Genomic DNA, 19,992 nt, shown 5'->3' on the forward strand with positions numbered 1-19,992 from the left:
GTCAGCAGTAAGAGCCAGGACCAGAGGAGACAGTGCTGTCCAGTTGAGACTTGTCTCCAAACCGTGCCCTGGTTAGCCCGGATTGTGGGCAGGGTAGCAGCTGCAGAGACTTCCCAGCATTGGGACGTATCTGCTTAGCTTTGCTTCTCGCGAGCTCCTGCCTGGGTGACGAAGGGTATCATTAGCAAGCACAGTTACTCTGCGATTAGAGCCTCGTCATCACGTTCACAGAGGAGCCTTGCACTGGGGGAACAGGGTGAGTATCCTGAGTCTGCAGAACAGTCAGTGAGACCCTGACTGGAGGGGCCCTGGGGGCCAGGGTTGGGAGGTGCAGCCTGCACCAAGAGGGCAGGGATGGTCTCCTTCACAGCATCTGCCTGTCTGTCTGTCTATCTATCTGTCTGTCTGTCTGTCTGTCTGTCTGTCTGTCTATCTATCATCTATCTATCTTCTATCCATCACTCACCTGTCCATCCATCATCCACCCACCTGTACATCCGTACATCCATCTAATCTAGCCCTCCATCACAGGTGTCTCTACTCAGTTTGGGGAAGAGGGTCACAGAGAAAAGGGGAGGCCATTGGTGCAAGGGAACAGAGCCACATCATGACTTTTCAACCCATGGAGGATGGTGACTTAAGGCAAAATAAACACCAGAGCTGCTGAGTTTCCCAGGGACATGTGCTCAGAGCACCTTAGGAGTGTGGTTCTTTCAGGATTTATTTAGGGGAACCTACGTTAAACCTGGAGCATAAAAAGGAGAAAGTCTGATTCCAAAGCCTCGGGCCTGTGTGAGTGTCTGTGGTTGCTACCTGGGACTGGGGACAGTTGCTGCCCCATAGCAAAGGGAAAAGAAAGGGACGTACACACATGGGGCTCTCCCCACGGCCCAGATGCCATGCTAGGCACTGGACAGGCTGGCTCTTGAATCCCCTGGGGCTGACATTGTCCCCAACCTGCAGATGGAAAGCTGAGCCTCCATGGAGCCTCTTCGGACGGGATGCCTGAGTCACCTGCCTGTCAGCACCAGTGAATGAAGCCACAGTTCAAACAGGATGCCCCGCCCTCCCACCTGTGATGACAGGACCCTTACCTGCTCTCAGCCCCCAGCTCCGTGAGGAAAGGGCCTGATCTTGGCCCTCTTTGGGTGGGATGGCTCTGCACAGTGGGCCACGGTGTGGTCCGGGCCTGGGCATTTGACGGTCAGAAGTGGTTCACAGTTCCTGCTGTGGCCTTGGCCCCAGCCCATCCTCCAAACCGCCCTGGAAAGCTGTTCTGAATGCGAATTTGACCAGTTGCACTGATTGCATCAGGGTCCTCGCAGGATTTTACCCGGAAATGGTCCACATGCTGAGCCTTTAACCAAAGGGTTGGGCACCAAAGTCTGGGCAGGGTGAAGGGCACAGGCACCGAGAGGCACCAGAGCCTGCAGACTGGGTGCTGTCACCAGGCCAGGGAGCGTCAGGGAGAATCAAGGCCATGGTGCCCTCGCTGGGCTCCTCCACGCCCCGCCCCGCCCCATGCCAGCCCCCTCACTTTGCTGTCTTCCCCGGGGCTCAGCTGCACAAGGTGGGCAGAGTCCTTCCCCAGCTCCAGGGAACACAGTGCCTGGCACTTGACGCAGTTCCCGAAATGAAAGAAAATCACAAGGCCACCATGATGACCACAACTGGCATTCCCCCACGGGACGAGGCCACAGGCTCCTCCACACCCCTCTCGGCCTGCCCTGCACTCTGTGGAAGCTGGGGAAACTGAGTCCCAGAAAGGCCACGCCTCCCCGTAGGGGTGACGGTCAGAGACAGCATTGACCCGAGCCGCCCTTGTGCTCTGACCTTGGGACAATGTCGGGGATGTGCTTGTGAAGGGCACTCTGCTGGATGCACACACACTCACAGGCACCTCTTCCTGGGGTGGCGGCCACGCCCCTCCCTTCCTGAGCACCGCCGACCTTCACCAGTCCCGCGAGCCAGGCTGCAGGGCTCCACCTGCCAGCCTTGTGTCAGGGTGACCCCTACCGGTGGGCTCTGAGCTGCAGGACGACGCCCCAAAGGAATGAAGCTTCCTGCTGGACCAGCGGGTCCCCAACTCCCCTCCCCCAACCACCGTTCTACTCTCTGCGCCTGTGAGTGCGACTGTTTTAGATTCCACACGTAAGAGAGACCGTGCAGTATTTGTCTTCCTGTGTCTGGCTTAGTTCACTCAGCATGGTGTCCTCCTGGCGACCCCTGGTTATTGAGGCAAGAATGACCATCCCCACCACCAAGGCTCAGGGTCACTTCTCTGCTCATTCACGTCTCTCAGACACAGCAGCGCAAGAGAGCGTGGGGGCACTGGCACGTGTGCCCCGAGCCCTGGGACCTGGTGTTATCAGCCAGCCTGCGGAGCCAGCAAAGACGCAGAGGCTCTGACGGGGGACGTGACTTCCCAAGATCCAGTCCACAGGGAGCAGCAGGGCTGGAATTCAAACGCACGTTCACCTAGTGAAGCGTCACTGTCCTTCCACAGCCGCTGGGCTGTGCTGACAAGACAGACAGTGGGGACCTTGCCACCAGCACCCACCTCATTGCCAGGCCCCCTCTTTGGCCGTGGCGGACATGTGTCAGCTGAGGCTGCCTCTGAACCTGTCTTGGGCTGTGGCTTTTTACATCAAAGGACCAAACCTGCACAGCACTTGGGCCATCAGCAACTGTCAGCCTCTCTAGACTGAGAAGAAGTTTCCAGAAGACTAACGCCATGCAGGTGGTCAGGCCCCTATTCCAAACGCATATTTCAGGGATGACTGCGTTACCTGAAAGCAGGAGGTATTCCTTCCGTGTCTTTTGTAACTTCCTTGGAGGCCTGGTAGCAACCTGGGCACGGAGCAGGCGCAGTGGCCCCACAGCCCGGTGGTCTAAAATAGCAACCACTTATATCTCGTGATTCAGTGCCCTGACGGCTCAGGGGGACACAGCCAGGCAGCTCTTCTGTGGTCAGCTGGGGCAGCCGTTTCACTCCCACGTCTGCAGGTGGCTGCTGACTGGCTGATGGTCAGCCAGCGTTAACAGGGCTCCTGGGCCACGTGTTTCCCGTCCTCCCAGGTGCGTGCACCAGTTTGGTGGTGGCTGCAGCCTTTCCAAGGGCAAGCCCAATGCCCAAGTGCACTCAAGCCCCTGCTCATGTCATGTGTGCCCTTGTCCTATTGTCCCAACCTAGTCACATCACCAACCCACGTCCCAGGGATGGAGCAGCCGACTCAGAGCCTGATGGGAGGAGGAGGATGTGGGCTGCTCCAGGCATCGCCATGGAAGGTGCTCACTAGACATGGGGTGTTTGTCCTCTGCCCTCTGCACTCGCGCCAGCGGCACAGACGTCCCTTGTGGCCATGTAAGCCGGTATTGCAGTGGTTTGTTTTCTGGTGTGTCTCCTTAGGTGGTGGCTGAGCTCCCCAGGCAGGAATTATGGCACGTGTGTTTCCCTAGCAGCTAGCAAAGGGCCTGGTGAACGCTCACTCGGTGACTATTAAACAAGTCACTGAATTTGTTGAATTGAATTGAAAGTGAAAACGGCTGCAGGCGAGCCATGTATTAATTAGACCCAGGATCTGAAACTGCAGGCGAGCAGAATGCCAGTCGGGAGCGCCTTTTGGACGCACTCCCTGAAACCACAAGTTCAAAGCGACTTGAATCCCCTCGAACACTCGGAACACTTGGGACGCCTGCTGTGACCCAGTGGAGCTGCTGATGGATCACCAATGGCCACAGCTCCCGGCCTCTGTTGCGTCATAACCCCATGGAGAAGCTGATGGCACTGAGGGGCCTTGTCACGCAGGGTCACAGCTCCCGCTCCCCGCACCAGGACGCGGGACACGGTGAGGCCAAAAAGGAACACCCACGGAGCCATAGGTAGGGGAGTCACACCACTATGGTCTCGCTGGCGGCTGGGTTGGAGAAACAGGAAGCAGGAGCCACACAATTAGCAGCCTGCCGTCCGCTTCTCTGCCAACCGACCCCACTTGCTAACTGCAACCCACACTTGCTAGCTTAGCCACAGCAGTTATATCAGTGGCCAATGGCTAACCGGTAACAGCTGATGGCCAACTAGTCACAGCCGATGGCCATCTACTACCCAAGCCAGCACCTTTCCATGTAAGGCCGAGAGCCTGGAAACTGCTCTCTGGGACTCTGTCCCCATAGGCCTTCACCCGGAAAATGCACACTTTCATTGTATGCGTCAGGGCTCGGCTGCAGAGGACAGGTTCCCGACCGGTCACTGTAAGCAGGAAGGAACCCACCGTGGGATATTACGGGGAAGGTAAAATCACCAAAGAGGCGGAAGACACAGCTTTGAAAGCAAAACTGGGCCAGCAAAGACCCAGCAAAGGAGCTCTTTGCTCTCTGCTCACCAAAGCCACTTGTTCACCTGGGAATCTTCTGCTATATGCTCTGGCTCCAGCGTCAGGCCACTACTGCCACCATCAGAAAACTGGAACACAGCCATTTCCAGGAGCCACCTGGCTGGGGAAACTGCCGGAGGAAAGCCAGACACCTCTGTTCACAGGCTCATTTACAGGACATCAAGCTGTGGTGGCAGGGCCTCCTATGCACTTTCAGTTGGATGCAAGTGCCCCATGGGCGGTGCCCGAATCACAACCCACAACCAGACAGCTCACTGCGAGGAATTCTGGGAAATGCGGACCAGGAAGACACTAGAGGTGAAAACGGAGACTGGGCCCTGACGGCCTCTCTCACTTCCCAGTGTCTGTCTGTCTGTCTGTCTCTCTCCCTCCGCATTCCCCAAACAATGTCAGTCCCTCACGGTTCTGTCATAACAGATGAAGATGAACCCCAAGCCAACAAATAGATCTTGTGAATTAAAAGTCAGAGGGAAATCTTTAAAGCAGGCAGTCCAGTAAGAACGTATCATTGGGCCTGAATTTCTGAATTTGGAAGTGCATTAAAGAGCGTGGCGTCAGCGTGACAATTTTTGGTTTGTTCTTGAGAAACGGGTTACGTGTGCTCGTCTTTCCACGGCATGCATCGTCCTAGCCGCCCTGCGTCCTGCTCACAGCCTTCCTGAAAGCAGCTCAGGAGGTCGGGTTAGAGCGGACGGGGGCTTGTGTCTAAATTTACCCAGGAGGCAGGAGGAGGGGACCAGGCGGATTTCAGACCACGACCAGTGATAATGACCAGGCTTTAGACACAGCGCGTTAGCAGAGGGGACTTGCTAAGGCGGGCAGCTGGCCACCGACCAGGGTTCTCTGCTGGGGTCCAACCAGGGATGGGACATGCTATTGCAGGGACCCTGAGCTGGGACGGGCCAGGTGTTGACTGCAGTTCTAGAACTTTTTGTTGTCTCTGAGCACCTCAAAGGTATTTTTAGTCAACTTAGTGAGTCCATCTGTTAAATAAATAAAATACTTCTTTATTTCATTGCATAATGATGACAATTCACAAACTCACTTAAAAAGAACTCTAAATCTTTACAAAGTATTTCCTACTTGGCGGTCGAGACAGACAGGAAGTGTCTGCCTCTCTGAGTATAACCAACAAAGACCAACAAGAAACGTTCATGCCAGTGATCCCCAAAGTGTGGTCCCCAGCCCACAGCAGTCACCATCACCATGGGAACTGGGGTTAGAAATGGAATGATTGCTGACTCAGCAAACGCTGGCGGGGGAGGGGAGAAGCCCTCCAGGTGACTCTGAGGCGTCAAATGTGAGAACCACCAGTTTGTGCCAACCCCTGTGCTTGCAGAGAGCTTCACCATTTACAAAATGCCATACACACGCTGTTTTTACTTGTTCTTGTAACAGCCTTGCTGGTAGAGACAGAGGGAGGGATAGAGAGAGATGGAGACGGAGACAGAAATGGAGAGACAGAGACAGAGATAGAGACAGAGATGGAGATGGAGACAGTGACAGAGACAGAAATGAAGAGACAGAGACAGAGACAGAGAGGGAGAGGGAGCTGGAGACGGAGCAGAGACGGGATGACTAATGAGCCGAGGGAACCTCAGAGAGGTGCTGCGACCTCCTGAAATCAGGTCACACGGCTGAGCCAGGACTGGCAAGTGCCTCTTTCCCCATTATTCCCTCCCTCTTCAGAAAGTAGGAGAAGCCAGTGGCTTCTCCTCTGTGTTGTGCACGCTTTTCCTTAAAGTCCAGGCTGCCACCCCCCAGCATGGCCGCCCTGCGCCTGAGATGGCACTATCACCCGACCGCCATGACCGCTGTACCACCGCGCCCACCTCCCGCTCCGGGAGCCTCGCTCTTCTCCTGCCTCCACCTCCCGACTGCTGAGCCTGACAGCCAGCTACCCTGGGGACAGGCAGAAGGAAAACCTGAGAGCTTCAGTAACACTTGCCAAGTCAGTTCCTACATTCATAGTTTTTAGTTTTAAATCATCTGCTTTCTTCTAAGCCCCACCCTTCCCTCGGGGCACACAAGGCACCGCGGGGCTGGAAAATCCTGTGTGCACACCGATTTTGACCAGTGGGAAAACACTGTGGAGGTCATGTGGGCCTGGCTCCTTTTGGAGACAGAAACTGAGAGTGCCTTTGTTCACTAAATTTCAGGGAGTCAACTGGTTGTTGTATTTAAAAATCACTTTCACTACGTTAAAGCAGCTTTCTTCTCTAGGATGTTTTGAGCGTTAACACGATGTCATGCTTTGTCTAAAAAGAAATCACCAAGTCTTAGCAATGACTTGAACAGAAATAAAACATGAATAAGATCATAATATTGTCTTTATTCCAAAGTAGCAAAAACGAAAAACAAGAAAGCTTCTCTGGGAACGTTTAATGACCAGGTTCCAAAGTTAAGCTCCTTTTCTCCAGAAGTCTGAAGTCTGAACAAACTTGAGGACGCCCCCTAAGCATTCTGCCCCTCCACGAAGCTCCCCCAATGACTTCTCTGCACACCAGGACTTTTTCTGGGCGTCTCTAAAACCACAGCCTCTGGCTTACAACGACTCAGTGAATATTTGATAATGATCATACAACAGTTAACATTTATTGAGCACTTATTACCCATAAGACACTTTTCTAAGCCTGTTACACGGACTGGCTCTTTGAATCCATTGCACTTAATATTATTTCCCCCATTTACAGATGAAGAAACTGTGCTGTATAGGAAGTTAGGTAACTTGTTTAAGGTCAGGCAGCCTATTTGAACCAGACTTTAAATACAGCTGCTTTGACTGCAAACCTGTCCACTTACGCAGTATGACCTCCATATTTAATAAATGAGTGAGGGATGGATCAATGGATGGATGGATGGATGGATGGATGGATGGATGGATGGATGGTTAAAGAGAGAAATGAACAGGTGATGGTTAGAGAGGGATGGATGGATGGTGGAAAGATAAATGATGGATGGATGAGCAGCCAGCACTAAAGTACACAGATACAGGCTGGGCTGGGACCAGGGGCTGCACCCAGAGATGCAGCAGCATCCTGTGTAAGTGGGGGAGGGGTGCTGCAGTTAAAATTACAATTGGGTCAGGAAGCCTTGGGAATGACAGAATGGCCCAGTTGAGGCTTGCCACAACCCTGCCTCACTGCTGCTGCCCAGGCTGGAGCATAATGAGCCCCTAGACTGAGACCTGGAGTCAAGCTGAGCTGGGGAATGGCTGCCCTTGGCATGTTACCCCCTGGGCTGGGATGGGAACCCAGCCCACAGTGAGGACCTGCTCTCCAGGAACAGGCAAGTCACCAGGGGGCTGAGTCTAGTTATTTACCCCAATCTCTCAATTGGCTTTTAACAAAGCAATTTCAGCATCCAATTAAGTCGTAATGGACTATTAGGAGCGCTAATTGTTGTGTAATTGATAGGAAAACACAGGCACTCTCAAGCAGTTAACGTAAATCACCTGCCGAATGCTGATAATTACACTGCTTTGGAGAACCTGGCACGGCAGACTGCTGGGGACAGTGCGCGGAACCCCTTACTGAGGCCTCTTGACTCACTGGGACATAATATGGGTCGTTCCTCCAGTAATTCCTTCTGATCGTGCGGTCAGACCCCCCTCACCCCTGCTCTCTCCCCCTGAGCAGCAGGTAAGCCAAGGGCCAGCTCACCCGGATTCTCTCACTGTGCAGAGACTCCTTATTACTACGGAGAGGCAGACCACGGCCCTGCCGCTGCCCGGGGTCGAGCCGCCGCTGTGCGACCACTTATGTTCTCTAAAATGGGGGTGGTCACGGCATCTCTCTCTCCATGATCACAGTGAGACTGAGGGCGGTGACCCCTGCAGGTGCTCAGGACGGGGCTGGCAAAAGCAAATTATGCTTCCATTGGGCGGAGGCAGTCTCGCCCTTTTTCCTGCGACTTGGTCCTGCCCATTTAAAAATGTTACTGTCATATATGATTCCAGGCCTTTCTCCATCGATGCCCCTTCCCCTGCCCCAGCCCTGACTTCTGCCAGCCGAGCAGCTGAGGAGGGTTGAAGGGTCTTTTCACCTTGTGCCGCACCCTCTGTGCTGGCCTGGGTGCCCCAGTGTGGGTGGGGAGAAGGCGGGGAGGACAGCCAGCTCCTTCCCTGACCTTCCAGGCTGAGGAGACCATCCTGCCTTGGTCAGTGTCGCTGCTGTGGTTTGAGCCTGACTAGGGGCAGGTGTGATTTTCACGAGCTCATGCCCCCACGCCGCTCCCCGCCAGGCAGCTCTGTGGGGAAAGGAGGCCCGGGGGGGAGACAGCACCAAGGGAGGACGGCAGCCGGTGGTGCCTCTGCGTCCGCACTGGTTCTGAGCATCAGAGGATGGAGGATAAACACAGTGTATCCATCTGACAATGGGATGAATTCAGCCATTAAGAGCAGTGAATTACTGACTCGTGCTCCAGCATGGCGGCACCTTGAAAATATTCTAGTATGTAACAGAAGCCAGGCACAAAAGACCACATATTGCGTGTTTCCATTTATATGGAGTGTCCAGAAGAGGGAAATCCACAGACACAGGAAGCAGACTTGTGGGTGCCAGCAGTCGGGGGGATTGGGGAGTGACTGCGAACAGAGATGGGGTTTCCTCTGGGGTGATCTAAGCTTGGGTCACAGCGATGGTTGCACAACTCTGTGAGTAGACTAAAAAACACTGACTTACACACTTTAAGTGGATGGGTTGTATGGTATGTGAATTCTATCTCAACACAGATTTTTTTTTTTTTTTTTTTTTTTTACGTGTGGGCAAATGTGGACATTCTCAGGTAGACACGTTTATCACTGGCAAGGGTTTATCACCCTTGCTGGAAGGATATCTGCAGGAACCTCTGAATTCGTATCAAATGAAAACGCAATTTGAAAGGAGACCCTGGGGTAAAGTGTCTACAGCCCCCGCATACGTGGTGGCGTTCGTTCCCCTCAGACTTTGTGAGTTTAGGGAGCCTGCTGAGGCTTCAGGGGAACCACTGAAAGAAAAGGAGTAACATCCACACCGAGTCAGTCGAGAATTAAAGAAACGGGAGCCAATGCAACGGAAGGAGGTACAAAGCAGGGAAGGCCAGGAAGGCGGTGTAAGCGGGACACACAGGCCGAAAGCTGGGCAGGGACAGCCATCACCCGAACTAGCAGGACGGGTTGGTTTCTGTGCTGCCGATGGCAGCTGTTGCGCTGCAAAGGCAGAATTGACTGGCTGGGACAGACCGTGTGGCCCCCAAAGCTGAGCAGGGTGGCCTGGCTCTGACTGAGAGCAATTTGAGTCCTTAAACTATGTGCACACAGAACCTTCACACAGACAGGAGTGATACTGCACTGGAGACCTTTGCCCATTTTCACTAAAAACTCCACACAGACCTTCACGATCTATCAACAGGTCTGTGCAATCCACGTCACTGCTTTGCACTGTTGCACAGAATTAGAGGGTTTGTATCGACCATGTTTTATTTACTGAGTTCCCTAGTCTGTCCCCGAATCCATGGCAATACTGCAGTGAGTGTCACAGGAATGTCCCCTTATGGACGGGTGAGTGCTCTGAGGTGAAGGTGAAGGTGAAGGTGAGGGCCCTACCTGTGCTGCCCAGAGCGCCTGTGACAGAGTATGGGCTCCCGTCTCCCTGCAAGCTGCCCTGTGACCTCGGGGTCTTCTACCTTCCTGGCATCTGCCTGCTAAGTAGGTGTCAAACAATCTCATCCCCGTTTGTTCGGGTGTTTATTGGCTTGTAAAATCTACAATTCTACCAAGTCCAAGGAGCTCGATCAGTGAGTTTGAGCATTGACTCATAACTTTGTCACCTACTTGCGTTTTTCTCTTCCGGGATTGCTGAGGCCCACCCTTGGCCCACTTTCTGGTAAGTTTTCCCTATTTTCTTGTTGGTTTCTTTCATTCACTCACTCATCCATCTGTTCAAGTGCACGCTGGGCATCATGGCGGCCCAGTGTTCTGGGACCCAGCAGCACACAGCCCTGGTCTCGTGGGGACAAGTGGAAACTATGGCGGATGATAAGAGCTCCTAGAGCAAGGGGAGCAGGACACGGACGGAGTGATGTGGGTCGGACCGTACGGGAAGGACAGTTCCAGCAGGGACGTGACTGCAAGTCTTGTACAGGCAGCGGGCTCGGCACGTGCAAAGGCCCTGAGGTGGGTGAGTCGGTGCTCCCGGAGCGGTGTGGAGGCCAGCGTGCCCAGGGTGGGATGAGCAAGGGGATAGTGGGAGAGGGGTGACATTACACAGAGGGCAGCGGGGCAGGTCAAGCAGACAAGACTCAGCTAAAGCCTTCACATTTCCGTCTAGGATGAGAGGCCACGGAGGGCTTTAAAGCTTTTTCTCATTGTGGTAAAATACACATAACATAAAATTTAACATTATTCAAATTACTAACCTAAAATTTTAACCATTTTAAAGTATATAGTTCTGTGGCATTAGGGGCATTCACGTGGTTGTGCCACCATCACTGCCGTCATCTCTAGGACGTCTCCATCGTCCCACACTGACACTCTGTCCTTATGAAACACTCACTCCCCCTCCCCTCCCCCAGCCCCTGACACCACCATCTATTTCCTGTCTCTGTGAATCTGACTCCTCCAGGGACCTCGTGTGAGTGGGGTCATACGGGATTTGTCCTCTCGTGACTGGTTTCTTTCGTCTTCAACGTCCATCCACGTTGCAGCAGGTGTCAGGATGTCCTCCTTTTTAATAATATTCCACTGTGTGGATGGACCACGTCTTCTGTAGCCGTTCCTCCGTCCACAGACACTCGGGTTGCTTCCACCTGTGGATGTTGTGACTATTGCTGCCATGAATGTGGCTGTGCAAAGACCCCTTCGAGTCCCTGTTTTTGATCGTCTGGGTGTTTTCCCAGAAGTGGAATTGCTGGGTCACATGGTAAGTCCATATTCAGCCTTCTGAGGTGCCTCCAAACTGTGTCCCATGGCGGCTGCCCCATTTTACCTTCCCGCCAACAGTGCCCAAGGTTTCCACTTCCCCCATTCCTGCCAATACCTGTTTCCTGTTTTTTGACAGCAGCCATTCCTGCGGGGTGGGAGGTGGTGTCTGACTGCGACCCTGGTCCCACAGAGGGTTTTCAGCCAAGGACTGCTGAGATCACATTGTTTCTAAGATCCCTCTGGCTGCTGGGTGGAAGCAGGAACCCCCGGTGGGAAGGAGGCTGCTGCAAAAGCCAGGAGAGGCGATGACAATGCTGCCTTGGAGACAGCAGCCACATGGTGAAGTGCTGGGTTCTGTGTCGAGTTCAAAGGTTGATTTGAAGGTCGAATCAGCCAGTCTGCTGATACTTCATAAGGGCCATGAAAGACAGAAGTCAGGGATTATTTTAAGGATTCTGGTCAAGCAATGGGTGAATGGCGTGGTCACTTACTGGGACAAAAATGAAGGGTTGACCTTGAGGCATGCTTATCTTCAGTTAAACGAGTTTTCGAAATGTTCTAGGTCTTATTTCCTTTCTTGATGTACTTTGAAGCAATGTACAAAGGTGGAAAGGCTCATGATTTATAGCATTGCTGGCTGCCCCTCACCCTTTATCAATGAAAGATCTCTTTCACTCTTCCAATGATTTTGCTTGAATTTTATTTCTCTGACACCTGCTGGCTTTGTTCTCATGTTCCTGGCACATCCACCTTATTTTCAACTTTCTTGTGCAGTTGCACGTTACATACCAGGGGCACCAAAAAAAAAGTATACAAGTGGACACTTGGGTCAACATTGCCCAAGCAGTAGTTTGCCATAATTAGAAGTGTCTGGACCCTGATGGTAACCACTTAGAGCACCTATCATTGCAGCAATCAAACATGACTTGTATTCATCTTTTGTTATCTATATATATTGAGTTTTACAATTAATACAGATTTTTCCTTTCTTAAAATGTGTATAATTTTTTTGGCACCCTCTGTATATCCCACTTATTGCTATTTTCCCATTGGTTACCCTTAAGTTAATTTTTTAAAGTTTCACACACGGTACAAAACGGAGGAAGTCACAAAGGGTGCAGGCTCTTCTGCCTTAGATTCCTTCAGACTCTACTGTCCACGCACTCAAAACATCACATAAAAGTTTCCTGCCTGAAAAGTGTCCTGGCTTATTCACCCAACTGCCACTGTCCCAGTGAAGCTCATTGTCAAGGGGAGGGACGTCTGTCTATGTGCTAAGCCTGCACGTCAGTGGGTGGGACTGTCACACAAGCTGCATTGTGCCAGGGGAGTCACTAACGAAAGCACAATGGCAAGCAGCTTTTGCTAACATTTCCAAATTTATTGAAAGAATCATATTTGTTTTCGAGCCGAAGAAAATTAAAAACGTGATGACTGAAGAAACCAGCGAACCAGTGTTTGACACCTGCAGTGGCATTCCGCTGAACGTTACTCTGAAATACACTGGTGGCTGCTGGAACGGCGCCTTTCCCCTGCCTGCATTACCTGGGGCAGGTGAGGAGGGTCTGGGGGAGACACACAGGCCAGTATTTCATGCTGAATGGAATGAACAAAACCTCGCAGGCTCAGGCTGGGTCCACACGGTGCACTGGCCTGATATCCTTAAATCAGGAACACACACCGAAACTGATTCTTTCCTGTCAGTACTTAGAGTTACTTTATGTCCATATTTTCCATAATTTCACTTCCTTTCTCATCCCTACCTCTAAACTAGCCCCTTTTGAAAATCGTCTGAGATGTTTTATCCATACTGTTATTAATGTTAAAAATTCTGTAATGACGCTAAGTTTGGCTAGCTCCTTGGCTCACCACGCTTCCTTTTTTGTGGTTGGTGTGCTTATTCGTCTCACAATCTTGGATTCATTGTTTTAGGGAGGGGGTATGGATGGTAAATTTTCTGAGTCTTTGCCTGCCACCAAATTATTTCCCCCCACCCACCATTTGAATCCCTAGTTGGACTAGGTATGGAACGTTTGGTTCGATATAATCCTTCCTCTCATCTTTGTGGCTTTTATTCCCTTATTTTTTAGTGACAGTTTTGCAGGTAGGAATTCTGGTGCACATTGGAACCTCTTTATATAGAGTTGCTAGATTTAGGGACTAAAAACACGTGTGATCGTTGGGGCATGCTTATTCCAAACTGTTACTGACGTATTTCTAAAGTCACACTTAACTGGCTGCTCTGTCTGTGTTGTTGTTTTCTGTCACCATCTCCAACAGAATGTATTCCTTGTCTTTCCCATCCTGAACCTGCATTAGACAGCATGCCTCTAGGGCTCCCTGTAACTCCGTCCAGCCCTCTGTGGTCCTGCAGACAGCTGTTCTGATGTCCGTGGTTACTTCCTTCCTGTGTCCTCTAGGCGTTATCTATGGATTTAAACTCCCTGTCACAGCCTAAATGGCCTCAATCAAGTTAATTAACTCCTTCTAGCTCCAGTCTCTGCATCATGAAACCATTTTTTAATAAAAGCCATCTCACAGGAACATCAGGAGGATCAAATTCGGTGCAGGACCGAGCGAACGCCCCTTGATCATGTGTGCTCTGGACGCACCCTGACTGTGCCCCCACAGAACAGAGCATCTGTGCCCTTCCTCCCATATGGGTCTGCCAGGTCTGTGGCAGGATGGTCCTTCCCGGCCCCTCGTGCTTGTTTGGGGACCTGTGACTTGTTCTGGACACTTAATTGTGAGCTGATGTGGCGTGTGTCGCTCCTTGGCTGGAGCATTTTATTACCAATAAAGGGCCCATGACGGCACTCTGATGGTCACCCACAATGACAATTTCAGATGTTTCAGATGTTGTCTGTTCCATCAACCAGGTTCTGGAGTGAGGACGATAAAAGAGAGAGCCCCTGTTGACCTTCAGCAGACATGCTGTGTGAGTAAGAAATAGACTCATTTTATGGCACTGAAGTTTTTGGGATGTTTGTTACTGCAGCACAGCTTAGCCACACTGACTGATACACAGGGGGCACCAGAAATTCCCTCCCTTTCATGACTCTGCATTAATGTGGCGAGGGCTCTGTGAGCATTCCCCAAGATAGAGTAAGCCTTGCCCAGACAGAGAGTCGGCCCTTTAGTGACTCTTTTTATTGAAGTCTGGAGTTGGAAAGGCCAGCATCGCGTTTGAGTTGATTCTAAGCTCTGATCAATTCAGCCGAGCCGAGGCTCAGCTGAGAGCTGGCACTGATGGGGCAAGTGACAGCGTCCAGAAAGCCACAAATCAGAAGGCTTTCCTATTGATGACAGAAGAACCGATGTCCTTATACTCATTGCTGGTGACCCACATGTCCTTGAAGGTAGAGAGTGAGCACAGGATGGAACCACCTACCCAGGCGCCATATATGGAGTAGGGACAGGTGCACACCTGGATGAGGGTCAAGGAAGCAGAGAGGAGGGAAGGGAGGGAGGGGTGGCGGGGTCAGAGGGCAGAGAGGGCGAGAAACCAGAATCAAAATACCACACTAAATTGGGCAGTCATTTCTTCCTCCCAGAAAATATAATTTCTTCTACCCTTTAAAGATGTTTAATAGTCCACATCTTCCCACATGTAGCTCTCTCCAATTCACTCTAAAGTATATGACACATTTATACTTATATAGCATCTATGTGAAAACCATATGTGTTTTGTAGAAAAGTTAGAAAATGCAGATAAACAGAAAGAAAAAAGTCACAGGTAATCTAACCACCTAGAGAAAGCCCGTCTACATTTAGGCATCACTTTGAAGATATTCTCACTCATTTCACGCTTCCTCTCACACTTCACTCTCAATTCTGGGACAGAGAAGTGCTTGTGATTCAGATCAGGCTTCCTCTGGGAGGGGAGGAGGGGAGCATCTCCACACCCATTTGCCAGGTGGGACCACTGAGGCTCTGGAAAGTTAAATTCCCTTGCTTAAGGTCAGACAGTTGTCCTCCTCCCATGTTCACTGACTTTCCTTAGGACACTTCGGTATGTCCTGATTACAACACACTTATTATTCTAAGAAAGGAAGACAAATGCAACACTGCAGGGAAAAGAGGTGGGAACGAGGAGTTGGAAAACCCAAGGTACAGGCAGAGGTGGGGGAATATAGAAAATGAGTTACCAGATTCCATTGGCTCTGTTGCACCACAGAACCGTGCTTAGCTTGGAAACAATTTGCAATATTGGTTAAGAGAAGAAATATTGCTGAAATTTTAAGGAAAAAGAGTCAGAAGATGGGGTTGGGGGGAGCATGTTCAGGGTCAGGCAACAGACACAGAAAAAAGCCAACAGCAGGTACTGGAGCCTCCATTCCTTCCATCAGTGGGCTGTCACCCTAGATGGGTCATTTACCCCATCTATGTCTTAACTAAGCAGACACACAAAACCCAGCAAAAGGGTGCACAAAGCTGGGCTGATATGTGCACTCAGAAGACACTGAGTCATCTGAGTTAAGCAAAACTACCAACAGAAAAATGGCTAGACGGTTGGAGTAAGCAATCATAAAAATATGCTTAAAAAGTAATAGAAGAGAGATCCAAGATGGCAGAGTAGATAAGCACTGTGCCTGCTTCCTTCCGTGAACACATTCAAATTACAACTGAATTACAGAACAACCAACCTGGAGAACCATGTGAAGTCTGGCTGAACAGAAGTCCTATAACTAAGGATATAAAGAAGCCACGTGGAGACTGGTAGGAGGGGTGGAGATGCAAAACAGGTCCCACACCTGCATGCAGTGGATGAGAATCAGGAGGGATAGCTCAGCCGTGGAGGTTCGTCCTGGAGGAACAAGAGAACCCAGCCCCACACCAGCCTCCCCAGCCCAGAGTACTGATGCTGGGAAGAGGAGACCCCACAACATCTGGCTGTGAAAAACAGTGGGGATTCCAACCGTCCGGATGGGATGGAAGGCTGCGGGAAACGAGGCGTCCTCTTAAACAGCTGCACACACAGACTCACTCACTCGCAGGCACTCACCTTGGCCTCCTGCGGAGGAACAGTGACGCAGGGAGACTTGGAGACATGGGGGGCAGACTGAGGTGTGTGGCCTCAGGGGGAGGCCTGGAGGACAGTCAGCATTTTCCCTGTGAGAAGGTTCTCCTCCTCCTGTTCAGCCAGCAGGGCGCCGCCATCTTTCCTGTGTTGAGCCTGTCCCCTATGCTTACAGCCAAATCTGAATCTGCTTGGTCTGGTGAGCTCCATGGTTCCACCCTGCTGACTCTGTGAGACCTCGCTCCACCCAACTCATCCAACGCTGGAGGCTCCTTCTCCTAAGCAACCAACCCTGGCCTCACTGCACTCTTTCTTGGAAAACTACCAAAGTCGCCAAGCCCCATGGCGGAAGCAACAGGCCTCAGTGAGCTCTGAGACTTTTGCTGAGTGGCTCCAGGCTCAGCACTGGCACTAGAATCTACATTAACCTGGTGACCACAATTCTTTCCATTCTAGTGACTCCGAGACCCTGCCTCACCCAACTCGTTTACTGCACAAGCTTTATCAGTGGCTCAACCTTAAGGAAGCCAGAAGGTGGCAGCAGGCCTCAGGATTTCCTCGGCTTTTTGCAGAGCTACCCCAGACCCAGTACTGGTGGCAGATTCCTCAGTTCACAGCGTGGCCTCTCCCTTGCACCTCTAGGTCCAGCACAGGCAGTGAACAACTGCAGATTGCTTTGTAGCTCCTACCAGGTAGCCCTCAGTCAGTCACAGGCAGTGGCTGACCTGGGCCTGCACCAGAGCCCCTCCCAAGAGACCCCAGACCAACATACATGGAGGTTGGCTTCAGACCATAGCAGAGCACTGCCCAATTAGCCCCACAAGTGGAACACATAAAGGTCAGTCTCAACAGGCACCAGAGCCCACTGGGGCAAATCCCACTCAGTGGAGTAAGGCCCTGCACTACAGCCCATAAGCTGTGGATGTGGCCAAACCAGTCAGCTTGAGGGTCAATCCTACCCACTGATATACCAATAGCAATCAAGGCTTAACTGTAACAGGAGGGCACACACAACACACCCAAGGGACACTTCTGGAGCAGGTGACCAGGGAGACTGTGTCACTGGGCCCCACAGGGCACCTACTACATAAGGCCACCCAGCCAAGACTGGAGACATAGAAGATCTACCTAATATGTAGAAACAAACACAAAGAGGCAGCCAAAATGAGGAAACAAAGAAATGTGTCCCAAATGGAAGAACAGGAGAAAACTCCAGAAGATGAACTAAATCAAATGAAAGCAAACAACCTACCAGAGACAGAGTTCAAAACAAGGTTCTAAAGATGCTCAAGGAACTTGGTGAGAACTTCCACAGAGAGATAGGAAGCATAAAAAGAGGACCTAGAAACCACAAAAAACCACCAGTCAGAAGTGAAGAATATACTGGCTGAAATGGAGAATGCACTAGAAGGAATCACGAGCAGACTGGATGAAGCAGAGGACTGAGTCAGTGCCTTGGAAGACACTGCAGCAGAGAACACCCAATTGAAACAGCAATTAGAAAAAAGAATCCCCCCGAAAACGAGGAGAGTTTAAGAGGCCTCTAGGACAACATCAAGTGTAAAAACATTCACATCATAGGGGTATGAGAAGGAGAAGAGGGAAAGCAAGGGATTGAGAACCTATTTGAAGAAATAATGACTGAAAACTTTCCTAACCTGATGAAGGAAATAGACATACAAGTCCAGGAAGAGCAGAGAGTCCCAAACAAGATGAACCCAAACAGGCCCACACCAAGACACTCTACAATTAAAATGGCAAAGGTTAAAGACAAAGAGAGAATCCTAAATTCAGCAAGAGAAAGGCAACTAGTAACTTATAAGGGAGCCCCCATAAGATTGTCAGCTGATTTCTCAACAGACACTTTGCAGGCCAGAAGGGATTTGCAGGAAATATTCAATATGATAAAAAGCAAGGACCTACAACCAAGATTACACTACCCAGCAAGGCTGTCATTTAGAATTAAAGGAGCAATAAGGAGCTTCCCAGACAAGAAAGAGCTAAAGGAGCTCATCACCACCAAACCAGTATTACAAGAAATCTTAGAGTGGCTTCTTTAAGATGGGAAAAAAGATAAAAATTATGAATAATAAAATGGCAATAACTGCATATCTATCAACAATTACTTTCAATGTAAATGGATTAAATGCTCCAATCAAAAGATATAGGGTGGCTGAATGGATAAGCAAACAAAACCCTGACATATGCTGCCTACAAGAGACACACGTAAGATTGAAAGACACACACAGACAGAAAGTAAAGGGATGGAAAAAGATATTTCATGAAAATGGAAATGGAAAAAACAAAAAACTGGAGTAGCAATGTTTATACCAGACAAAATAGACTTTAAAGAAAGGCTATAAGAAGAGGCAATGAAGGACCCAGTAATCCCACTTCAGTGTATCTATCTGAAAAATCCTAAAATGCTACTTCTAGGGGACCTGTGCATCCATATGTTTGTTGCAGCGTTGTTTACAATGGCCAAGATGTGGAGGCAGCCTGGGTGTCTGTGGATGGATTAACGGATAAAGAGGAGGTGGTACATACAGACAATGGAATATTGCTAGGCCAGGGAGGGGAATGGGTTCTTGCCATTTGCAGCAGCATGGATGGATCTGGAGAGTACTATGCTGAGTGGAGTATGTCAGACAGAGAAAGACAGATGCAATGTGATTTTACTTATATGTGAAATCTCAGAACAAAATTAACAAACAAAATAGAAACAAACTCATAGATAAACAGAGAAATTTTGATGGTTGCCAGATGGGAGGGGCGTTGAGGCGGGTGAAAAGGAGAAGGGATTAAGAAGTGCAAATTGATAGTCACAAAATAGTCACGGGGATGTAAAATAAAGCGTAGTCAATAATATGGTAATAACTATGTATAGTGTCAGGTGGGTACTAGACTAGTCAGAGGGATCACTTCTTAAGTTATATAAACATCTAACCACTGTGCTGTACACCTGAAATTACTATAAAATAATACTGAATGTCAACTGTAACTGATACATTTAAAAAGGGCGGGGAAGGTGAAGGGAAATAAGAGGTCCAAATTTCCAAGTATAAATCAAATAAGCACGGGGAATATAGTCAATAACATTGTGACAGCTGGTACGGTGTCAGATGGTTGCAGGACTTATCATGGTGATCGCTTATTCAGGTGTATAAATGTTGCATAACTATGCTGTACCCTTGAAACTAATCTAATATTGTATGTTAGCTACATTTTAATAAAAATCTTTTTAAAAAATGAAAGGAGAGGAAAAACTACAGCCAGCTAGGAAACATGAGTACAGTTATTCACCTTCGTTAGTACTTAGAGGAACACAAGCTAGAACAGTCATTTGCTTTCCACCTCTCCAGTTGGGAAAAGCACCTGAAAATCGATGGCGCCCGAGCTGGAGAGCACAGGTGGGTGAGCTGCCTCACCTGCAGTGGCAGGTCGGGGCTGGAGGCTTCCGGGGGCAGTTCAGCCATATGCTCCGAAAGCCTTGCACTGTGCACACATGCCCAGCTCAGGAAATCCACATCGCGAGGTGGACTCAATGGGAGAAAAATCATTGTAAAGAAATAAGGGGAAATGGTGGCTGAAAATTGTCTCCCAAGAACGTTATTGTCGCAGGATTTAGGTTGTTGGGAGAGACTATTACTTTGAAGTTGGCCCCACGGGAACCTAAT

General features: G+C 50.2%; 1 protein-coding gene across 5 annotated transcripts in view; it reads right to left on the bottom strand.

The window, feature by feature from the left end:
• Window positions 1-19,992, bottom strand: part of LOC109460363 (actin-like) — a 36,596-nt gene that overhangs the window by 6,764 nt on the left and 9,840 nt on the right. The window contains exons 5-6 of one of the 5 annotated variants that reach the window (XM_074336895.2): window positions 15,942-16,049; window positions 14,427-14,722 (exon numbers count right to left, since the gene is read on the bottom strand). The exons of 1 other annotated variant lie outside the window; for it this stretch is intronic. In XM_074336895.2, the coding sequence (XP_074192996.2) occupies window positions 14,625-14,722; window positions 15,942-16,049 (206 nt within the window). In that variant the 3' untranslated portion in view covers window positions 14,427-14,624. Of the gene's footprint in view, window positions 1-14,426; window positions 14,723-15,941; window positions 16,103-19,992 lie in introns of those variants that run through there. 3 more of the 5 variants (XM_088789788.1, XR_016018445.1, XM_088789787.1) reach the window with 3 other exon arrangements.

Source organism: Rhinolophus sinicus, chromosome 14, assembly GCF_057876585.1.
Source record: "Rhinolophus sinicus isolate RSI-liver-muscle chromosome 14, RSI-T2T, whole genome shotgun sequence".
Taxonomy (NCBI): domain Eukaryota; kingdom Metazoa; phylum Chordata; class Mammalia; order Chiroptera; family Rhinolophidae; genus Rhinolophus; species Rhinolophus sinicus.